The following is a 23,395-nucleotide window of genomic DNA, read 5'->3' on the forward strand; positions in this document are numbered from 1 at the left end:
AAGAGGTGAGACCTACTCTGATGAAGTGATTGACAGCATAATATATATAAAGAAAACTATTATTTATTATGAATTACTATAGTAGTCTATATGTTTTCATTATAATTAGGGCTCATTTGCAAAAAATGTATGAATTGTTCAGTTCTTATATAGCTGAAGCAATGTTTATGGGCCATTAATGGTTCTCACGCAATTTTGTTCAAACTTTGTCTTTGTCTTGAATCAGACCATTTCTTGTAAGTGAAGCTAATGAATTTAGGCCCAAATGGGAACTAACTTTGAGCAGGTTTAGATTCAATTCGATTCAGTTCTGTTCATTGAACTGAACTGAATTCAAACAACCTAGGTTGTTAGAATAATGAAGCTTATTTATGCAAGTCCTGAAATTCTGATCATTGTGATAATGTTCAGCCTATAGCCTATTTATTCAACAATAACTAAGATGGCATTTTGATTATTTGAATGAATAGCATTGGTAAATAACTAAGTAGCCTATATTTACTGAAGTAGCCTACTCCCTGTACAAAAGTAGCCTGCAATATCAAGGAACTTTAACTGTACTTGAGTATTTCCATTTCTTGATACTTTATAGCCTACTTTATACTCCACTATATCTCAGAGGCAAATATCGTAGCCTACGTTTTACGCCACATTTATTTGACAGCTTTAGTTAGCCTACTAGTCTCTTAATAATTCATGAAATTATAAATCTAAAATCTTCACAATTGTTAAAAAATATCCCATGTGCAAAATAGGGCTTAATGGGTTAATGATCAGTATATAGGCCTATAGTCCAACTAGAAAAAGTGCTCCTCGGAGCACAGGTCTCCGCCAGGTCAGGTAGGTTATTGTGGCCTCCTGGTGGCACTATAATAGGCCAATGTGAAAAGGGTGCCATTTCTTCTTAGGCCTTGCACGGCAATCTGACACTGCATTCATGATTTGAGACATTTTGTTATTTTTAAAAAGTTTTTGTTTTGCTAAATTATACCTGCTGGTGGCGCTATAACAGGCCAATGTTAAAAGCGTGGCATTTGTTCCTCAACATAGTGTGAATGTGCGTGCAAAGTTTGACTACAATCGGACGGTGCGTTCATGATTTGCGGAATTTTGTTCAAAACAAGCCACTAATGCAAACTTTAGATGTCAATCTTAGCCAATGAGGATGTAATATGAAAAAGCAAACACATCCGTCTTAACTCTTAATCACATGACTATGGAGATTATGTGTACCGATTTGTGTGAAATTTGGATAAAATTGGAAGGAGTAATATTAAAAAAAATGTTTTACATAAGTCGGCCTCCTGGTGGGGCTATAAAAGGCAGATGTGAAAAATGGCAAAGGTTTTTCCTTGACCTCTAGGGAGTGCGTATACAAAGTTTTACACAGATCGGTGCTGTTATAGTTAAAAACATGAATCGGCCTGTTATAGCGCCACCATGAGGCTGATCTGAAATTTTTCAAGTGGCATTTCTTCCTCGGAATAGTGGAAATATAAGTGCAAAATGTCACGGAAATTGCATGCTGTGTTCAATATTTGAGGCATTTTGTTCAAAACTGAGCCTCCTGCAAACTTTGGAAGCCATTTTTAGCCAATCAGGATGGAATATGAAAAATCTGAAAGACCGGTTTTGTTTAATGACTATAGAGATACTGTGTACCAATTTGCATGATTTTTTGACAAAATCTGTAGGAGTACTGTCAAAACATATGTTTTGCACAAATCGGCCTCCTGGTGGCGCTATAAAAGACCCATGTGAAAAATTTGGGGCAGAGGTTCGGAATTGGCATCCAGGGAGTGTGTGTGCACAGTTTCGCTGCGATCAAGCCAAGGTGCCGGAGATTAGCTGTTCACAGACGGACGCACACACACACACACACACACACACACACACACACACACACACACACACACACACACACACACACACACACACACGGACGGACGGACAGGGGGCAAAACATACTCTCTCGCCATGCCTTTCGGCCTGGCGGAGACAATAATATGATATATGCCTACTGTATTCTAAAATGAGCATTATGCATAATAAGTCTTTATACTTTAACTCTTGCTGCTAGTTTTTATTACAGGACTTTTAAGTGTAACAGTATTTTTTACTGAGTGTTATTATTTGGTAGGCTACTTGTATTCAAGTCCAAATCTGAGTATACCTCTCCCCCCTCCCTCACACATACAGGCCCATATAATACATATTTTATCATGTCTTTAAATGTACAAAGTATAGCTCCACCCGCCCGAAATGAACCTATAAGTTTGGTCGCACGCGCGCACACATGCGTGCGACCAAGCAAGCATCCTGGTGGATGTTCTTTCTCCAGATGAATGGGTGTTTTTCTCAGTCATGTAAGGACATTTAATCTACTCGGCAGGTTTTTTGATGCAGTGAAGGCGTGCCGTGCTGGACCGGGCCGGACTCATATGGCCTTCATGTGATTCTGCGGGGAGGAGGTGTTTGCTAAACGAGTTTTCAAGAGCCAGGCTGCACCATTTGAGCATTCAATATCTCACACACACACTCCGGGAGCTTATCCACCGCTCCTGTGCAGCATTTGGGATATTTTCAGGCTTTCAGCTCTGCGAACAGTGAATCAGTTACATTCCGGATAGCGAGGCGCTGCAGTTCCCAGAATGGGAGACACACACTCTGCGCAACGGGAGAGCAAGGATACAGTGGCTGATGAGGAGAGTGCCACAGGGGATGATGTGCAGACTGAAGACAAGGTACCCGCTTGTTTATTCCTACTTATACATCATGGAAGGATGCACGGTTGACAAGAGGAGTTGGCGTAACTGACTTTAGTGACTTACATCATGCTTTTTTCCCCCCGTGCAAACGTTGAATGTTGCCACTGCCACATTAAAAAAAATCTGTTTCTCAATTATTATTCACAGTTTACAACTATGTAATTATGTAGCCTATCTATTATAGGTCTAACTTCTTATTTGATTTTAACATGTGTATGAAAAGGGGAAACATTTATCGGTCTAAATATGCTGTCAGTATTGAATCCGATTGAGTGCTGCCCAACATTTCCATTTGCAACATGTAAAATATCCCTTGATCACCCAATTCTTTTCCCAAGGCAGTCACGATTTTCAATGATGATAATAATTATAATCATAATAAAAGATCGCATTCTGCTTCTTACTGTGCAGCAAATGTAGGCTGGTACTCAATGTTGTATAGCCTATTTACTTGAAACCTTTATTTCAGGGAAATCAATTGAGAACAAAAGTCTCTTTTTTCGATGGTGTTCTGTATACAGAAAAGGACATTTTACCATACGACTTTACATGTGACTTAAGTACACACAGAGATGCACACAATTCACAACAATAGGCTTAAAATGCTTTAATTAAAATACATTAAAACCATTTTACAACAGACAGGTGCATATGGATTTTTCCATCATCACAAGTAATCCAGCTCCCAGCTATCCTGACATTTGTTCCACACATAAGGTGCATACATGCTGAAGGCTGTATTACCCAGATTTGTTCTGGTTCTAGGAACCTCCATATAACAGTATCTTGTGATCTGGTACCATGACCTGTTCTGATAGACAGGAGCGTGGAGCCTGGTCAGATACAAGGGCAGTTTGTAAACAAGGTGATATGCTGCTTCCTTCTAAGAGCAAGGGAACACCACCCTACTGAATTATATAGTGTACAATGATAAGTTCTAAAACCTTCTCCCGTAAGCAGAGTGCATTGTGATAGATAGTGAGAATAGAAAGCCTACCTAAGCTATAAATGTACCGAACTACAGTGGTTTTGAACTGTTTCGGATAAAAAGCAGAGAGAGCAGCATGGAGGAGGAATAATTACTTTCCACTCTTAGGAGAACCTAAGTAAAGCTCTTTTCCCAAGGGAGGGATGGAATTTCCAGCATTGGCTGCACTCTGGATGAGACTACATCGATTATCTATGTACAACACGATCACTAGCCGAGCCGGAAGTCGAGGTAGCTCTGTCTTTTAAGACTTTGAGAGTTATTATAGGGTTGAGTTATGTGTATTAAGCTGGACTGATTCCATGGTAGCCATTTTTTGTGATTTGATGCATAACGCTGACAGCCTAATTTAATTTGAATGATACACAAAATGATACTGTAGCCTATCATCTTAATATGGACATAATATACTTTGCTGGTAACACATTAAGCAAAGAGCCCTGGCTGAGATATGAGCCTTTGCTTAAATTAAATTTAGCTTAAGATTAAGGTAGGCCTACTTCACTTTTTTTGTCCACACATGGGTCCTCACTATAATGCTCACTATAAGACAGCATCATATCTGTCTATTCAATCTATATCTTAGAAGAAGGCTGTGGATAGCGCAAAAATCCTATTTACATAATCGGCAGATATTTCAAGGTAAACTATAGCCTTATGAAAAAAGGATGACATATGTTTGAATTCAGTCAGATCTGTCCAAGCTGTCGATTCGATATCTGTATTGTAATGCAAGTCTAGATCTGCCACCTGTCTAGTCTAGTATTTTATTTTATTGTATTGCATACATTAGCAATGCACATCTTCACACATATCCACATTCACATCTGAAAGTGAGAACTGCCCAATCACAGTCTTCTACTTTGAGCCCTCGGCAACTCCACTGGAGCAATAGGCGTACATAACTGTAGTCCCAGGTTTTCAGACGGTGGCATACACTTTTCCTGTTCTGGATCATTTTCCCATAGCTTAATTTGATTGGCTCGGCAGAAGATTTGAACCGGAAACACATATGACACCCTCACATGTTTCAAATTTGCTGCCAACCCAATCAAACAACCACTCCTGCCAGTCAGTCAGGAACAAAAGTGACAGGCAGTGAAAAGGTGTGAAGTAACAGACATCATTAATCCTCTGTGTAATACTGACTTGGGCAGTCAGTGGGAACTGAGTGTACTTTGAGAACTGAATAAGCCTTCTTCCTTCCAGTTGAATGGAGTGGCTCATATACGTACTGTAGATGTGAATGGAGCAGGGGGTCAATAGGTGATTTAGCCAATCACTAACAACAGTGGCCATTGTTTTCACCAGAAGGAAGATGAACAACTTACAATAAAGACAACTTATCCAACAACCCAGACAGATGGAACAGCAATAGACAGTATACATATCAAACAGACCACTCAGTGTTAGCCACCTAAATCTCTATTATGTAACATGTTTTGGTGAATACAAATGTATTTGTATGGTAGAGTATGTTAATACAATATAACTTATACAAGTGTGGTGGTTGTATTGGTCTCCCTGCTCTTCTATTGAGACATTTAGATCCTGTTTTTAGGTTGGACACAACCTTTGACAGAATCCTGTTTCTGGTTTGACACAAATTTTTACCTGAAGGTCAAATTGTGACCCGAAGGTCAAACTTTAAAAATAATGTCCCCGAGCAAACAGGCAGGCTCTATTAGCTCAGTGGTAAAAAATGCCACCACTTGCGCAGGAGGTTCAAAATCAAGCATCGAATAGGAAAGTTACATAGTGCAGCTTTAAGCCCTGTATACTTCGCTGTAAGACAAATAGCAAAAATAGCCATTTCACAAGCTCACAATGTGTCGCAGTGCAACATGTGAGCTTATATATCTATTTCCGGTGTGTGACCCTGGCACACAACTAAGTATAAATGAGGCAAATTCGGAAAATAGCCAATCTAGAAGCTCACAATGCATCACGCTGCGACGCATTGTGAGCTTGTAGATCTATTTACGTTGTGTGAACCTGGCACACAACTAAGTATAAATCAGGGTGGTCCTTGTTTCTGGCATGCTACTGTATGTGAAATTATAGTGAATCTTAAAGATCTCTAATGCCACAGAATAGGTCACCACGAGTGACGATGACTACGTATACATTTAGTATGTGAAATAGGTAAAAAGTGAAAGGGCTTTTTATATATTGTCAGAATCCACTTTGTTTGCATGGTAAAGGTGTGATTCTGAGACATGTATCATCATGCAATGACAGTGAATGGAGAGAGAAAAACAATCGTTACTTCAGGTTACTCACTCAGACCAACAGATAAACATGCTAGACGATATTTGCACTTGGTCAGGTACCTATATAACCCAAGGTTCTACTAATCATTAGCAGTCCATCTTACTTACCACACTTATAATGAAATGCTTTGAAAGATTAGTCTTACACAGTCTTACATGATTTGAAATGTAATGTTCTCAGACATCTGGAGTGCAGTTAATGCTATGCAGGAGTACTATTTGTAGATTTGAGCTAAACTTTTAATAGGCTTTGTGCATAACTGTAGTCCCAGTTTTCACAAGGTGGCATAAGCGTTTCCCTGTTACATTTAATTTTCCCATAATTTGATCGGCTCAGCAGCAGATTTGAGCTGTAAACACAAGTGTCATAAGTGTTTCCAGTTAAAACCTGCTGCTGAGTCAATCAAACAAAGCTATAGGAAAATGAACTTGAACAGGACCAGCTTCTGAAAACCTGGGACTACAGTTATGCACAGAGACTATTGTCTCATGCCTCTGATTTTTAAGAAAATGGCCAAAATTTACATCAGTCCAACAGTGTACCTGGATGTTTATCTAATGTTTGAGTACTGGGGTCCCACAAGGATGCGTGCTTTCCCCTGTACTGTACCATTATTCACCCTTGGTTGTGTTCTCTGAAGTTTGAGCATGACACCAAAGTTATGATGAACATAATTATAGCAGGCTCAAGACTCAAGCTGCCATGTGTAATTGTTACTGTGTTATGATTTGTTACTTACATACAGTACTTTCATTTAATGTTATAGGAATGCCACATATGAGAAAAATCTCAGAATTTGAGAATTGTCAGGAAAGCTGATTCATTCAAGATGAATACCATCCAGGCAATGAGTACATTAGTACTGTACCGAGTGGCAGGCAACATTACCACATGCACATACTGTACCATTAGGTTTATTGGAAGTTTATTTCCTTCAGTGGTGAAAGCACTAAAGAAATAGGCAGTACTTGAATATCCATTATCTCTTACAATTAAATTAATATCCATGGAAACACAAAATACGATGGATAATTGGATCGCTTAAAATATATGAATACATTTGTGAAATATAGCAAACAACTTAGAACATTTAAGCTAAAGTGCTCAAATATTTTACAAATCTAATTTTCAGATTAAAGTGAGATTTTTGAGTAAAATTCCTGGCTATTTTTAAGGTAAACTGCTCTTGACAAAGTGCCATCAAAACACTTAGTTATTTTAATGAAACATTTTTGTTTTCCCCACCATCAAATCCATGTCAGTCTTATAACACAAGACCAAAGCTTAAATCTTACATATTGTCTTTCTCTTTCTTTCAGTCTCTCCAAAATAATGGGCAGATCTCTGGGCTCAATACAAAAACAGACATCCCCACAACAGAAGTCACAGCAGAAGTTAACGGTCATTGTGAAGATGAAGTTTTTGTAGAGGGTGAGTACCCATAGTGTGAATGAGTCTTTAAAAGAAAAACAATTGGTAATTTCAAGAATGCATAGTTGTCTCTGCCAGGCCCAATGTTTTATCCCCTGTCTGTCTGTCCGTCCGTCCGTCCGTCCATCCGGACCGATCGGCGTGAAACTTTGCATGCACACTCCCTGGCCAGAGCAGAACCTCTTTTCACATAGGCCTGTTATAGCGCCACCAGTAGGCCGAATTTTGCAAAAACTTTTTTAATATATTACTCTTACAGATTCTGTCCAAACATCACGCCAATTGGTACACATTATCTCTGTACTCGTGTGATCAAGAAGGGTCTGTCCAATTTTGGCTTTCAAAGGAGTGGCCCGTTTTGAACGAAATGCCTCAAATTATGAACGCAGCGTCCAATTGCCGTGAAACTTTGCACACACATTCCCACTAGGCCAAGGTAGAAATGCCACCCTACATTTTTTAAATCGCCTAATGGTGGCGCTATAACAGGCAGATTCACGTTTTGCCTATAGCTCTTGAACCGTAGGTCAAATAATCGAAATGATTTTCCCTTGGATTCCTTGGATCATTACGCAACTTCCCAAATAAGCCACGCCCATTTCCAACAGACACGTTTTCTGCCATGTTGCGGTTATTTGCAAAACACACCTTTTGCTTCTACTCCTAACAATTTTGTCCAAACCTCAACCAAATTGGTACACCATATCTCTATAGTCATGTGACCAAGATGAATCTGTCAGATTTTTCGTATTCCATTCCGATTGACTACGATTGGCTTTCAAAGTTTGCAAGAGCCCATTTTGCACGAAATGCCACAAGCACCGCTGGACCGAACGGTGAGAAACTTTGAAAGCACACTCCCAGTAGGCCAAGGAAGGACCTCCATCCCAAATTTTTCAAATGGTCCTGTTATAGCGCCACCATAAGGCAGATTTTTGCAAAACACTTTTTTTGCTACTATTCCTACAGATGTTGTCCGAACCTCACACCATTTTAACACCTTATCTCTGTAGTCATGTCATCAAGACGCATCTGTCAGATTTCTCATATCCCGATTGCTGTGAAACTTTGCACGCACACTTAATATTTTAGATCTCACTCCAAGTAGCTATGACTGCCTTTCAAAGTTTGCGGGCCCTGGGTAAGCAACCCGGCCTGGCGGAGACCTGTGCTTCGAGGAGCACACTTTTCTAGTTTAAAATAGATTGTGTTTTGATAGAATTTCACAATATTGCTCGGTATATAGTCTAAAATACGTACATTGCAATCCATTGATAACTGTGTAGGACTGACATTTTTTTCAAATTCTGTTTTCTTTCCTCAGTCTGTGAGACAAGTTCAGACATTGAACCTCCAAAAGAAGATGTTCCAGAGATGGTAGAGGCACACAATGAAGATGAAACACCATTAGAAAATGCTGAGATAAATGAGAAGGAATCAGTTGATCCCGACCAGGCAGCACCACCAAATATGAGTGAAACTGAGGTGAAGCTGAATGAAATCAACGAAGGTTTCAAGAGATTTTTTAGTAATATTGGATTGAAATTGACAGTTAAGAAAGACTCGGGCACAAAGGCGGAAGTACCATCAGATGTATCCACTGAACCAAAAGAGGTAGACCCAAGTGACAGAAACGATGCCAAGGACACCATCGAGGAAACAAGTGATGAGATTGAAGAGACTGTTAACGTGGCCCAGGATACCCCTGACAATGATTCAACAACATGTCCAACCATGACAGACATGACATCATGGGAGTTTCAGGACGCTGAGGAAAAGACCACAGAAACAGCAGAGGCTAATGAAGAAACTTCAGCCAATGAGGTTGCAGAGGCACCAACATCAGCAATTTCTGAAGGTGAAGGGGATGCAACACCTGCAGAGGATCCCGGAAAAGAGCCAGAGGAAGCCCAACCATCTTCTACCAGTCCTAATGAAGATGAGGAGGTCATGTCTCCCATTAAAAAGTTTTTCACTACAGGAATATTTGCTGGTTTGCGGAAAAAGAAAAAGGCCATAGAACAGGAAAAAGCTAAAGAGGAGGTGATGGAGAAAGAACTTTTAGACATGGGGACACAGGACGATGCAGCAAAGACAGAAGGAGATGGACAAGACCAAGAACAGATCAAAGAGATCACTGTTGAGGCAGCTACAGTTGGGGAGGAAAAAAAAGAAAGTGAGCTCAAAGTGGAAATCGCACCTGTGGACTCTACAATGAAAACACATGTTCCTGAAGTTGAAGAACTCCAGAGTTCTCAAGAGAAAGTCAAAGTTCAAGGTAGTCCGCTGAAAAGGCTGCTGTCTGGGTCTAGTCTTAAGAAAGTCTCCAAAAAGCAGAGAGGAAGAAGATCAAGTGATTCAAAGCTGACTGACTCTGGTGAGCATGATTCTGATCACCTCCTGTCATCTACTGAGTCAGCAGAGGATCAGAGAGGTAAGAGTCCTGCGCGTTCCCCTGAAGAGGCAGGAGAAGTGGAAGACGGTACCTGGGCTTCCTTCAAAAAACTTGTCACCCCCAAGAAACATATGAAAAAGGCCTCCCTCAGTGATGAGGAGGCAGTAACCTCAGGTTCACCGGAGGACCCCAAGCTAAGTGAAGAAGGACAAATATCCGATGCCACCACAGAAGACACAAAGAAAGCTACATGGGAGGCATTCCTATGTGGATCTGGAAGGAGAAGGAGTCGAAAAACATCTGATTCTGAGGATGAAATACCCAAGAATGAAGGGGAAGAACACAGGCCTGACAGTGAATCAAGACACAATGCAGAGTCTCCCCTAGAAAGTTCTCAGGAGGGTGAGGGCCATCTAGCCTCTTCCCCTGACCAAGCAGGAAGCCCTTCAGAAGATGATGGAAGTTCAACTTGGAAATCCCTTAAAAGACTCATGACCCCAAAACGGAAAGCCAAAGATGAAGAGGGAAAAAAAGAACACATACCATCTGATAGTGAAATGAATAAAGATGAATCCTCCTTCTCATTAAAGAAACTCCTCCCAGGACACAAAAAGAGGAAGTCTACTGAAAAGCATGAGCAAATATCTTCAGATGAAGCTGACAGGGGAGAGGGATCAGATGATGAAGACTCTGATACTCCAGCTGTGGTTCCTTTGTCTGAGTTTGACAAAGAGGATCAAGTGCAAACTCAGGCACTCATAGAAAGTCACACACCTGAAGCAAAAGAATCAGAATCCCAGCAAGACCTCTCCAGGCAGACAAATGAAGCAGCTCTCCCTAGTGAGCCAGCCGAGACAGGAAAGGGTGAAGATAGTGACATTGTTTTGGAAAATCAGTCATCTGCAATTCCTGCTTTGAATGAAGACTTTGAGGATCTTACAGAATTAAGCAAACATCAGCAACTTAGTGACATCCCTGAGGAAGGCGTTATTGAGGAAAGCATGACAACTGCTGCCGAAGAAGCAGCAAGAGATGATACTATAGCGGAGGATATAATTGAGCTGACATCTGAGGCCATTACTGCACAAGAGCCTGTAGACAGCACACAGACAGATGAAACCGAGATGGTATCAGCAGTCTCCCAGCTGACAGAGTCTTCAAAAACATCTGGCAACACAACACCAGTACCAGCAGAATATGATGTGATGGAAACAGAGGCTCTCCTACAAGAGGTTGTCGAAGCCATCTATGTAAACCCAAATGCTGTGGCACCGTGTGCACAAGATCCAAGTGTAGAAAGAATATATGGTTCCGTCTCTCCTCAGATACAAGAGACATCCATACTACAAGAAACAACAAATACAGAAGCATTCCACAAATCAGAAGCCCCCATTGCAAAAGACGTTAATGCAGTTGATGAAATTGGTGGAGCCCAGCCAGAAAGTGTATCTGAAGTCACTGAAGCAATTTCCGAAGATACCACTGAAGAATTTGATACGGCTGTGATTTCTGTAGATCAAGTACAGCCGGCTGACGTTTCAGAGATATATGAAAGTGTGAAGGAAGAATTTGTGGATAAAGTAAATGATGATGCCCCCACAGAGCCACTGCCTGAAAATGAACATGTTGACATGGCTACAGTCAATCAAGGAGAAATAATATCCACTGAGGTGGACTCTCATGAAGTGGACTCAACAGCTGCTGTAAAATATGGAACTGTGGATGAAAATGTGGTGCATATGGCACAAGCTCCTGGGGAAAAAGATCAGATCAATGACAAAGCCCCTGACCAAGTCCCACAACATGCAGAAGTTGAGGATGAAGACCAAGTAGCTGAGGTGGTGGGTGAAGTAGAGGCATTAACATCGCTTCAAGTAGCCACTTTAAATTCAGAGGAGGGTAGTGCTCAAGTTCTTCAAAAGCAGGTGATATCAGAAGACATACCGGCCCCTGACAATGCAACCGCCTCAGTTACATATGAGGCTATACAGGAAGTGCATATCACTGAAGTCAATGTTGAGGTGAAGGAAGGCGACCTGTCAGGTGCTGAAATGGAAGCTGCAGAAGCTGATGTCATGGCTGAAGTCGACACTGAGTTGCAGACACCCACAGTTACACAAGTATCCCCTGAAGATTTACGGGGTAGTAGTGTTGAACTTGAGAAGGAAACTGAGATTCAGACAGAGCAAATGGTGGAGATGAAAGAGGATCAGATTTGTGTACCACAGCTTGCACAAGTACAGGATGAAGACCAAATTGCTGAAGTGGTCGATGAGTTGCAAGCAATAACCGCTGTCCAAGTTGCTTCTGTGAATTCTGAGCCAGGTAGGGCTGCAGTGCTTGAGCAGCAAGTTATATCTGAAGACATCCCAGAAACGTGTGGAGAAAATGTTACTGCTTCAGTTAAAGATGAAATTGAGAACAAAACTGCGATTCTGACAGCGCAAGTTTCTATGGAAAAAGTGAATGACATAGAACAAATTCCACAACATGTCCTAGTTGTGGATGAAGGACAAATAGCTGAGGTGGCAAATGAGCTGCACAGAGTAACATCTGTTAACTCTGCCACAGAAATGTCTGTGGCAAGTAGTGCTCTAGTGTTTGAAAAGCCTGTTATTTCTGAAGACACGCCAGTGCCCGACACAGAAAATGCCTCTGCCTCAGCAGCAGATGAACCTATACAGGAAGCACATATCACTGAAGTCAATGTTGAGGGTGAAAAAGAAACTGAAATCCCAGATGTTGCGGTGGAGGCTGTGGAAGTGGTGCATGCCCCAGTGATGCAAGCACTAACTTGTGATGTAAAAGATGTGATGGCTTCTATGCCTGATGCTGAAATAGCTGACACGTCTGATATCACTGAACCACTGACAGAGGTTGTGGCGACTGAAATACAGTCCCAAGAGGCAAATGAATGTGTGAGTGATTTACCACCATGTTTGAAAGATGATATGGTTACATCAGCACAAGAGAGCGACGTGGTTGTGATGATGCATGTGCCATCACAACAGGTTGAAGACAATCATAGAATTCAAGTGCAAGTGGTGGATGTTGACATGAAATTAGTCAAGCCAGTTGTTGAGTCAACTCTTGATGTAGGAGTAATAGATACTACAGGAGTGATAGACATTTGCAATGACATGGATGATGAGGTAGATAAACTCTCTGCTACTTTACAGACTGAAGAGGAGATAACTGATGAGGCAAGTAAGCTTACTATTGCTCAGGGAGTCATCCCACATGAAAAGCAAAACTTGCCAGAAGTTGTAAATGAACCTATAGTTGCTGAATCTTGTGAAATATCTGAAAGTAAATCAAGGGAGACTGCTGGTGAAAGACAAGCAGAAGAGATCGCCTCCATTGATGCACACAAAGAGGAAGCTAAAGTTGAGCTCCAAAAGGAACCTGATGTCGATGAAGCAGAGGATTCACAATGTACACCAGAGCCATCAGTTGAGGGGGAAATTAAGGATGTTGTTGTGGAAGAGGACACACCTCCAACCACCTCTTACCAGGTGGATAAAGCAAGCAACGCTGAACTAGTAGTACCTCAAAGCTCTGGATTAACCTCATCAGTAGGCAATATGGAGGCACCTGATAGCCTTTCTTTAGAAGTTAAACTTAACATACTGTTTGGGCAGACAAGGGATTCAGCCCCTCAACCATCTGTAGCAGAAATAACTGAACCCATGAAACACGAAGAAGTGTCTGACGTCGGGGTTCAGGAAACAGAGAAAATAGAACCAATCAGACAAGAAGACGTTACAGAACAAGCCAAGACCCTGGTTCCAGAGCAGTCTGAAGCTGCTGTCCAAGTGACAGAATCAGCAGAACTAAAACAAACAGAAGTAAACAAAGGAGGAGAGAGCCAGAATCAGCCGGAGATATCTGAGGTTGCTGTCAAGGCAATGGAAACCACAGAACTGGTAAGGCAAGCAGCACCAACAGAGAGAGCTGTGATCTACAGTCAACCAGTAATGTCTCAACTTGGCATCCACACAACAGAAACGGTAGATCTAGTACAAGACACAAAGTCAACAGAAACAGCCAAGATCCTGATTCAACCAGAGCTATCTGACGTTACTGTCCAGGCAACGGAAACCACTGAATCCATAAGTCAAGAAGCACCAGTAGAGAGTGCTGTGATCTACAGTCAAGCAATACTGTCTCAATTTTCAATAGAAACAGTACAATTAATACAAGAAACAAATTCAGTGCAAACAACCGTGATCATGAACCAACCAGAGTTGTCTGAGATTGGTGTCCAGGCACTGGAATCCATCAAACCAGTAACAGAGACAATAGAAAAAGTTGAAAAAGTCTTGAATCAACCACTGCTGGCCGAATCCTGTATCCAAATAATTGAGACAGTGCAGCCCGTGCAACCAACAGAGGAGGAACCTGAACAGGATGTTTGGCTGGACGCTGAGGAAAATATCTGCGATCAAGGGGGGACAGGGAACTCAGGGATTAAAGCTGTGGAATCTGTAGAAAGTCCGAAGGAAAATTACCAACCGGAAAAAGACATACTGGATCATGATGAGGTGGCTCAGCATTGTCACACACAGGAGGAACAGAGACAAGAAGAAACAGCCCAGATAGTACAAGCCATTGAAATGAGTTGTGAGAGTGAAGAAGAGTTTGCCATTGCCTGTGAGCCTCTTGAAATTGCAGCCGCAACAGAGACAGCACTCTCTACCACGGAATTCAACTAATTCCATCCAGCTCTAATGTCACCATCTGGTAAGTCCTGTGTTATATTGTCCTATATTTAATTGACTCTATACATAATCTATTATCATCATATCTATAATCATGTTCAAATAAAATAATGTTGTGCTTCTGTTTTTTGTATTATTTCTTAGGCCAGACAATTGAAAAGACAGCAGGTCTCCAAGCCTCTAAAAGAAATTCACAACAGACCCTCATGGAGAGAAATCATCATCGGAGGACAGCTGAAGGAGGGAAGCCATTACATTCAGTCATCCCTAATACTCAAAAGTATTTTCCTCTTTGTAAAATAATTTCTATGCATCTTAATGACTTTTATTCAAATGGTGGGCTTCTTGAGTGGAAGACGGAGTAGACGAAGCAGTGACCTGAAGTGCTCAATTACTCATCTTCTCAGGGGGTATACACAGTATGTGGCTTCAGCAGTGTCATGCTGGAGGACAATGCTGTCTAACTGCACAGTGTACTCTTTCAATACAATCACACAATTGTATTTGCTAATGCAGTGCAATTATAATCATTCATATCAGTAACCGTATGCACTACCTGTAGTTCCGCAATGTTAGGGCTGTATTTGAGACCACCTATAATGAGACCACGTCAAGATCGAAATCGAGGGGGGCCCAGATCTAGTCAAGACTGAGACCAAAGGGGATCGAGACCAACTCAAAACCGAGGATATTATAAGTGTCAAAGTCTTCAATGTTCAAACAGATAATGAAAAAATTGACCTACAGTGTAACAGTCTGTGATCAAAGTAATTAAGAATTTCTCCAAGTAATTATGGATGTAATTCAAAAATAAATCAGAGAATGAACCAAAATTAAAATAGTGCCTTTAAACTTATTGTACAGTAAAAGCAGCTCCATTCAGTTTTGGAGAAAATCCTAAAATTACAGGCGAGTCCGAGATCATCAGAATGTGATCTTAAAACTGGACTCAAGACTGGTCTGAGTACTACAGCCCTATGACATGTTTCATGTTTCTTTTAAAGGAACTACAGATGTGTCTCATTTTCTCATCCTCACTGTACAGTAAATTGTATGCAGTTAGTATTTGTAAAAAAAAAAAAAAAGATCTTGTGTTCATCTTTGCTACCCATACTATGTTTTATGGTGAACTGTTTCAGATCAATTTTTGTCAATGCTCTGACAACACACACACACACACACACACACACACACACAGATAGTTTATTAGTAGTTTATTAGATAACATCAAGAATGTTTTGAAGCTGCACCAGGATAGACTGACAGAATTGTGTTTATTATGTATCTTTATTCATAAGTTCCACTGTTCCACAGTTTGCATCAACAGCATGATGACAAATATTTGACTGCTTAGCTGGCATGGCGCAAAGCTGTTTTAAAATAAATGTAATACTTAAAGTATTTTTTAATCATGATACACATGCATAGTGAATACATAGCAATCTTTAATATGTATCATTGATATTTAATCAACAAAGCCTTAAATGCAATGATGGCAGCTTGATTGTACCAGTTATATCTCCTTGTTCTAGCCTGTATTACTTGCTGTGCTTCCAGTAGCAATGAGATTGCGGTGTGGAACAGGTCAATGAGGCATTTTACCTAGGAGAGGCCTTTGAGTTGGCTGCTTTTCCTCCTTTTGATATTTTGTATCAGTTATGAAACTGACATTTGTAGAAAATGACATTCCTGCTGAAATCACATAATGTAACTAATAACTAAATGCCAAATATAAAAGTTACGTGTGTGTTTATACATATTTCCAAATGTTGATAAAATCAAATGTAAGTCATAGTAATTTTATTTGAATAAACAACTATCTGACAACTTTTAGTACTTCTTGCATTGCCAAAAATTACGAGGAGCCTAATTGATAAGTACATTTTCCATATTATATACAGTATTCAATTTATCTCATTTGTATTCATATAAAAATAAAGGTAAAATGCATCATGGTGAAGATTGTGCAGTATAGTACCGTTATTTACACGCAAACAACACTTCCAAGCCCGAAATACTTTTATTTAGATAAAAAAGAGCAAATATCTCTCCCAACATAGCTTTGAGACTTATTTTGGAAAATGAATGTCAATTTCTGGCCAAGAGAAATTATTGTACATTATATGACACATTGTATGGCTGGACACATAAATAAAATAAATGTAACACTCCAAAAACATACAAATATATTCAAGGTGAACTTTGCCTTAAAAAATAACTTTCACATATTCAACTCAAAACAAATGGCAAATGTAAACTTCACAGCTTAAAACTATACCACACAGAATTATCTTCTGCAGAAAAGTGAGAAATCAGTAGAACGAAATATTTATGTTTTGGTGTGGAAAGTTATGTACATGTACTTCACAGACATTTTATCATTTCCCATGTCCGTCCAGAACGTGTGGTGGTAGAGCCTTTCAGAAGATCACTCTTGCAAGTTCAAACATGACCTTCAATAAAAGCAATACAACACATATGAGTTACAAAAAAGGAAGTTAGAGGAGTGGGCTTAGGAAAGCTACAGTACCAATTCCTACTGTAGCCCTCGATAGGAATATCCAGACAAGGTACAGTAACTGAAACTGATTGAGTAGCACTATCCCATTTTTCAAAAACTGTGTATGCCCATGGGCAAGGCACTAAACACCCAACAGTGTCTCAGGTAATCAAGGGTCAACAGGAGAAGACTTGTACAGTGCAGCTTCCATGTTGAAATACTTGAAACTGTAATCATTGTGAAGGAAGGCATCGTGTAAAAAATGATCGTGAAAAAACAGATGCATCAACCACATAATCCCGGTTCCATTCGGACCCTTCCCCTCGTGGCCCTCCTTTTCCTCCATCTACTTTATCTAAATAAAGCAAATAAAAATGTAAACCATTCAGCACTATTCCTACTGTGTCCGTTAAGTAATTTGGTCATTCTTACCTCAATGGTGATGAGGATTACAATCATCCACTCTAACCTCAAGCTGTGTTTCTCACTGAGGTGGTTCCGCATGAGATCTGCCAGTTCTGTACAATGCTGAAGTTTCTCATTCACAACCTGAAACAGGATAATAATAAAGCTAAGCTAAGATCTTATCACAATTGCTGACTATTATCAGTTCTCCCAGTGGCCCTTGAGACTCATCACAAAGATTAGATGCATATCATAACAGAATTATAACAGAAGAAAGGGAAGGAAATGTCTGGACCTACTTTATAAAAAAAATCATAAAATGAATTCATAAACAATTAATGTCATTCAAACTGCGGTAAATACATTTCAGCCGTACATTTTGTCTTTAGTCTTTTTATTCTAGGAGCCACCTTGACACTTAACGAACCATTACTCTTTTCCCATACTAAATAACATTCAGCTGGTAAAACCAGTGACAAATTAACCCATCGCTCATTCTGATTGGCGTTTCCCTGACCCGCTGCAAGCCCCTGTAGCTTAATAACCAAAACTTTTGAGGTGTTCAGAAACTGAGTCATGAGATCATCTTCAGATCATCTGACTCACAAGGTTGAGATATACAGTTGTATACAGAACAGATGCTGCACAATGTCTGAGGAAATGACAAACCTTGACTAATGAATAGCAACATGGCGCTAAAACGTTGTCATAATCAAATTTCCGTGACTTTACCATGACGTGCAGATGACCAATCTTTGCTTCCATACCGAAGCATTCATTCATTTGTTAAGCAGTTGGTTCTAAAGGTCTTGTCTTGGATGTCAACAACCATCACATGATGCTGGTCAGGTTACTTACAGTACATGGACAGTCATTTTACAATTAGGGTTATTACTTTCCTCACAAGGGTAACCCCATTTAGCAGGTAAAAACATTTCCAACACTTACATTTATCAGTCTTTACAACTTTTATAGGCCTGGAAAACTTCACTTTAATGTTCCATGACTCCTCCAGCTTTCCCATGACCGTAGGTATTGTAAACAGTACTCACCTTAACCCTGCGGTCGATACTGAGAAACCGGCACGTCTTATCATAGAGCTGTTCCAAGGTCTCTCTGTCCCAGTAGAAATCAGGTGCGATGAGCAAGTCGGAGCTCAGGTTTATGCAGAGCCTGTGGTTTCAAAGTATAACATACTGTAAGAGGTTTTGATGTGTTAACAGAGCATTGCTACCAACGATATGATATATAAGATACATTTACACAAGAGTAATAAAATAGTTGTGGGCCAAACAGTGTTTGGAGATGTTACTTACAGGTGCCAGGTGGGTGATGTTTGACATATGGGACAATACCATCAGTATGAGAAAGTTTAGACAATCACCAGAAAGTTTTTGATGTCAAATTATAATTTTAAAAGATTATGTACAGTATTACACGCACACACGCATGCTGTAAGTACTGGAAGTTGATGGTAGGTGTTGCGTTCCACCTGAGCAATCCATCTCCCGGGGGTCTAGCGCATTAAAAAAAGGGTATAGACACCCTCATTAGGCTGATAACAACAATAAAGCCATGAACTTCTTACTTACGTACTTGCTTACGGTGCAATAGAACAAAGTAATGCCCACCTGGCACTCCAAAGCGTGTTAAAATAAGTGTAAGCAATTATTTGCCAATACTGTGACACCCAAACATACAAAGGGTTTGGTTGTTGAAGCCTCCCAACTCAAAATAGAAATGCTCTAAATAGATATCCTGGGAATACTGAACTAACCTTAGAGCAAACAGTTCTCCTATCTTCTGCATGACCTCTGCCCGAGACAACTTAACGCTTTTACCAGACTTAAGCATCTGTTTTGACAAAAGAAAAGAAAGAAATAAGGCAATTAAGTCAGTAATAATGGGCGAAGTGAATTTCTGTCCACATACAGTGCTTGGCCTAGGCACAAACATCCATTACAGATAATCAATTATTGATAATTGTATGGAGGGTCGCTTTTAAAGTGTACACTGTACCTCTGGGATTGATTGAATTGACTCAACAAAGTTATCTACGGAGATCTCCCATATAGCAAGTTTCACTGAAGGAGAACACGAGACAAAGAGAAAGCATTGAGGTTACGAGTACAGTACACCACATGGCATCTTGTTTTTACACATTGTTGTGTGCTTCTAACCTGATAGAGAGAGAGCATTTGAGAAAGCAAACTTCTCCAACACAGCTTCGTCTTGATCCATCTCGACATTCAGGAGGAAATTACCACGCTCAAGCTTTGTATTCCCCCTAGACAAGAAAATAAATAAATGCTCACATTTCAAGTTTGACAAAAGGGAAGGGCCAAAGATCCACTTTAAGGTAGATCTAACATTAACAAACACCAATACACACATTTCCATTCATTTTCCAGCATTGATCACTGTACATCATGAAGTGATCAATACAACGTACTCTCCAATTTTGTAGCTTATCTCTTCATTCTCCCAGTGGACCAATGCTACCTCATAGGGCTGGATCTCATGGCGCTCCAATATTCTCATCACTTTCTTCTTCTGCAAAGACAATGGGGCAAAAACATAATTTGCTGTGGTGAGGAAAAACAGGTGACCAATATACTTGAGGTGTTTAAAAAGATTCAACTGCTATAACAAACAAAATACACTACAAAACATTATTAAACAAGCAGAAATGTTTTCAAATGTGTAATTTATATATGTTATTTACCGTTTTTTCTTCAACGTTCCAGAAAACTACTGACCCTTCCCTGAAATTGCACAATAGCCTTGTCAGTCATCCCAGACACAACAACCAGAATAACAACACTGACATTTGTGCAGTATTTTCTACACCTGTGCTTCTCAACTTTTTCTGGATCAGGGCCCACTTGAAAGTATTCAAGCTTGGATCAGTGGAACTAATGTAGTATACTTTATTTAAGTTCCTATTTATTGGTATCACAAAGAAGGTTCCCCCAAGGTTTAAAAGGATATTACATTTAACATTTTTAAATATTAATTATATATTATCATTACAATCTTAGTGTTTTGCCAATTATTTGGGCGCCCACTTTCAATATCCTCACAGCCGCTGTTTTCCCACAGGATTTGGCATCTGCATGAATCAAAGCCTTTAGGAAATAAACACAGTTCTACTTGAAACAGTCCTACCTGAAGAAGAATATTAGTGCACCGTCATCTGCCTTTGCAGCCATGTCTGTGCTTATCACCAGTATATTTGAAGCATCTGAAAATACATGGGATAAATGTTGAAGACGCATTTTTTTTTATTGTTAACATCCCATATACTGCACAGATATATTATTTAAAAAAATAATAATACATTTCAATAATAATAATAAATATATTAAGCTCTTTTTGAAAACAGTTACAAAGTGCTTTACAATATAAGATGAAATACAGCCATGAGGATAAACAACAAGTCAATTAAAAGTCAAGTCAAGAATAAATAATAAAATATTAATTTGAGAACAAACAAATTGTGCAAGGTAATTATATGCACAAAGGCAATAAAATCTAAGCAATCTAATAATATATTTTCAGAAGTGATTTAAAAGATGACACTGACTTTGCTAGCCTTAAATCCTCAGGCAAAGCATTCCAGAGATTATGGTGATGAGGCAAGTCTTGGAAACAACCAAGGGAACCCTACCTGAGGATCTGAGGCTGCACACAGGTGCACAAGATGTAGCTGGGATGCTAAAAGGCATCGGTGTAATATGGTATATCTATTAGAGTTTGTGAATAGCCTAGCTGCAGAATTTTGCACCAGTTGAAGATGGGAGATAGCCTTTTTGATAAAACTCTTGGTTTCCGCTCTTTGACATTGCAGCAAGTCAAAATAACAAAGAATAGCGTAAATAGAAATAATGAAAATACAATAACAATAGCAAAGTGTGAGGCGTCTTTGATAGGTGCCTGTGTGTGGGATGTGTTTAAATAATATAATAATGTGTGCTGTGTGTGTGTGTGTGTGTGTGTGTGTGTGTGTGTGTGTGTGTGTATCTGTATGTGGTTGTTTCTCTGTTTGTGTGTGATTATGTATGCACAGCTGCCTCTGAGTGAGTGAGTGAGTGTGCAGATAGATACCTTTATTGATCCCATGGGGGGAAATCAGTGTGTGATGTGTAGGTCCTTGTGCATATGTGTATGTGGTTGTTTATCTGTTTGTGTGTGATTATATACGCACAGCTGCCTCGGAGTGGGTGTGTGCGCATGCGTGCGTGTGTGTCAGGCAGTTCATGCTTCCCTTTAGCATACTTCATGGTTAAAACCTCATTGAACTAAGTGTTATGGATGATGTACAGTACAAGTCTTACCTCTAGGCAAATCCACTTCATGAAAACCATGACCCCTCAGGTCGTGGCAAAGGGTTGGCAGATGGTACTGATCAGCTGTTGCAAATGCTATACACTGCATCATATCCTACAGGTAATGACAGGTTTGACTGAATCAACTTATTGAAGTAAAAAGATAATATCAGTATCAAGTAAGATGGATGACTGAATTACCTTGTCCTCATCCTGACAAGGCTGATTGGTTCTCGACGGTTGTTTAGTCCGAGGCCCTTTCGGAATCCTTTTTCCAGGGAGTGCAGCTGATTTCAAACCCGATTTTAAGACAGTTTTCGCAAGATTTGTGGAATACAGACGCTTCCTTGTAGTCTGCACGCTCTGTGCGCATTGGAGAAACATCCCACGGTCAGCCAACAAGGTCCTGTGGTGGCACTGCGACCCATGAAAAGCCTGTGTAACATATCTTATGTAATATTGCCATGGGTTATGAATGTTTAAATAACAGTTCCTTGGAAGGGTCACTGATGTCATAGCCAAGGCTGAGGAAGTCCAGGGTTGAGATGCATACTTATGATGCTGGTCAGGTTCTGAAAGACTGGAAAGGGCAAACGAACGGATGGATTTCCTCTCCAAAGGCCGTGGAACTCCAACTTTACACCATAATGTCCGTATAAGCATCTTGGACTGTTCATAGAAGAGAGGAAACACAGGGTGTCAGTTCTTCTTTGATATTGCATCATGTAAATGCCATATCATAGTGCCCCTGTGGTCTTTACAGCAGTGGTTCTAATTCTCAAACGTTTTAATTTGAAAGACCCCCATAACTCTCAGAGTTACAAAGTCCTGTATATTAAGGGTCCCTTTGCAACCCCCTCAAGGAACCCTGAGGGTCCCTGGAGCCCACTTTGACAACCACTGGTCTAGCAGTCTTATAGGATTATTACATAAACATAGCCTACATTTTACGGTTGGCATATTTGAAAATTTTCATTTCATTTTAAATTAAACTAATAGTTCAGTTCACATACTGTCCACTGCACAGCCAGCAAAATCATACAAAAACTGACCTTGCATAAACTTGAAATGTCACTGAATAGCACATTGTTACCACAGAAGGAGAATTCCTCCCTGACACAATACAGTGCATTTGTGTGAATAAGTAACAGATAGTGACATAAGGTAAAGAGCAGGCTCCATTAGAATAAATAATAAAGGTGCTACTATAGCCTTAGAATAGCTGTGATATTACATACATTTCATGAGCCCAGCAAACAGTTCCATAGCAAATGAAAGAGCCGACACAAATGACTCACCACATCAAGCTTCAGAAACGACACACTTTGATATAAATGTCGCGTTAAGTTAAAGATCTGATTCTGAATGACATTCTGTCAGCTTCATTTCCAGGATAAACTTCCGTTGATATTAATAAAGTTTCGTTTGAACTTCTTCTTTGTATATTTTTATTGGCAGAGAAGCGCATACTGCCACCTACTGGGAATAGAAACGAAAAACCTACTTACAGTGTACTCCTACTCTATGACTCCTACCCAGTAAGTAAGCGCAGTAATGCTAACTAGACCCTACCTACCATAGCCTT

At 40.0% G+C, this 23,395-nt stretch overlaps 1 protein-coding gene across 3 annotated transcripts; it reads right to left on the minus strand.

Moving 5' to 3' along the window:
• Nucleotides 1-16,403: 16,403 nt before the first annotated feature.
• Nucleotides 16,404-23,209, minus strand: rmnd1 (required for meiotic nuclear division 1 homolog). 3 transcript variants are annotated; one of them, XM_084045337.1, is made up of 12 exons: nucleotides 23,105-23,209; nucleotides 22,364-22,479; nucleotides 22,012-22,227; nucleotides 21,820-21,925; nucleotides 20,651-20,726; nucleotides 20,208-20,247; nucleotides 19,935-20,035; nucleotides 19,663-19,769; nucleotides 19,502-19,566; nucleotides 19,260-19,336; nucleotides 18,535-18,655; nucleotides 16,404-17,626 (listed from the first exon to the last, which is right to left on the minus strand). In XM_084045337.1, the coding sequence occupies exons 3-12, from the start codon at nucleotides 22,192-22,194 to the stop codon at nucleotides 17,429-17,431; spliced, it is 1,074 nt and encodes a 357-aa protein (XP_083901463.1). In that variant the 5' UTR covers nucleotides 22,195-22,227; nucleotides 22,364-22,479; nucleotides 23,105-23,209; the 3' UTR covers nucleotides 16,404-17,428. The 3 variants fall into 3 exon arrangements, with proteins under 3 accessions (XP_083901463.1, XP_083901462.1, XP_083901461.1); XM_084045336.1 differs by having other exon boundaries at nucleotides 16,404-17,030; nucleotides 17,510-17,626; nucleotides 22,012-22,479; XM_084045335.1 differs by having other exon boundaries at nucleotides 22,012-22,479.
• Nucleotides 23,210-23,395: the final 186 nt, after the last annotated feature.

This window comes from Gymnoscopelus microlampas (genome assembly GCF_963454915.1).
Source record: "Gymnoscopelus microlampas genome assembly, chromosome: 20".
NCBI lineage: Eukaryota > Metazoa > Chordata > Actinopteri > Myctophiformes > Myctophidae > Gymnoscopelus > Gymnoscopelus microlampas.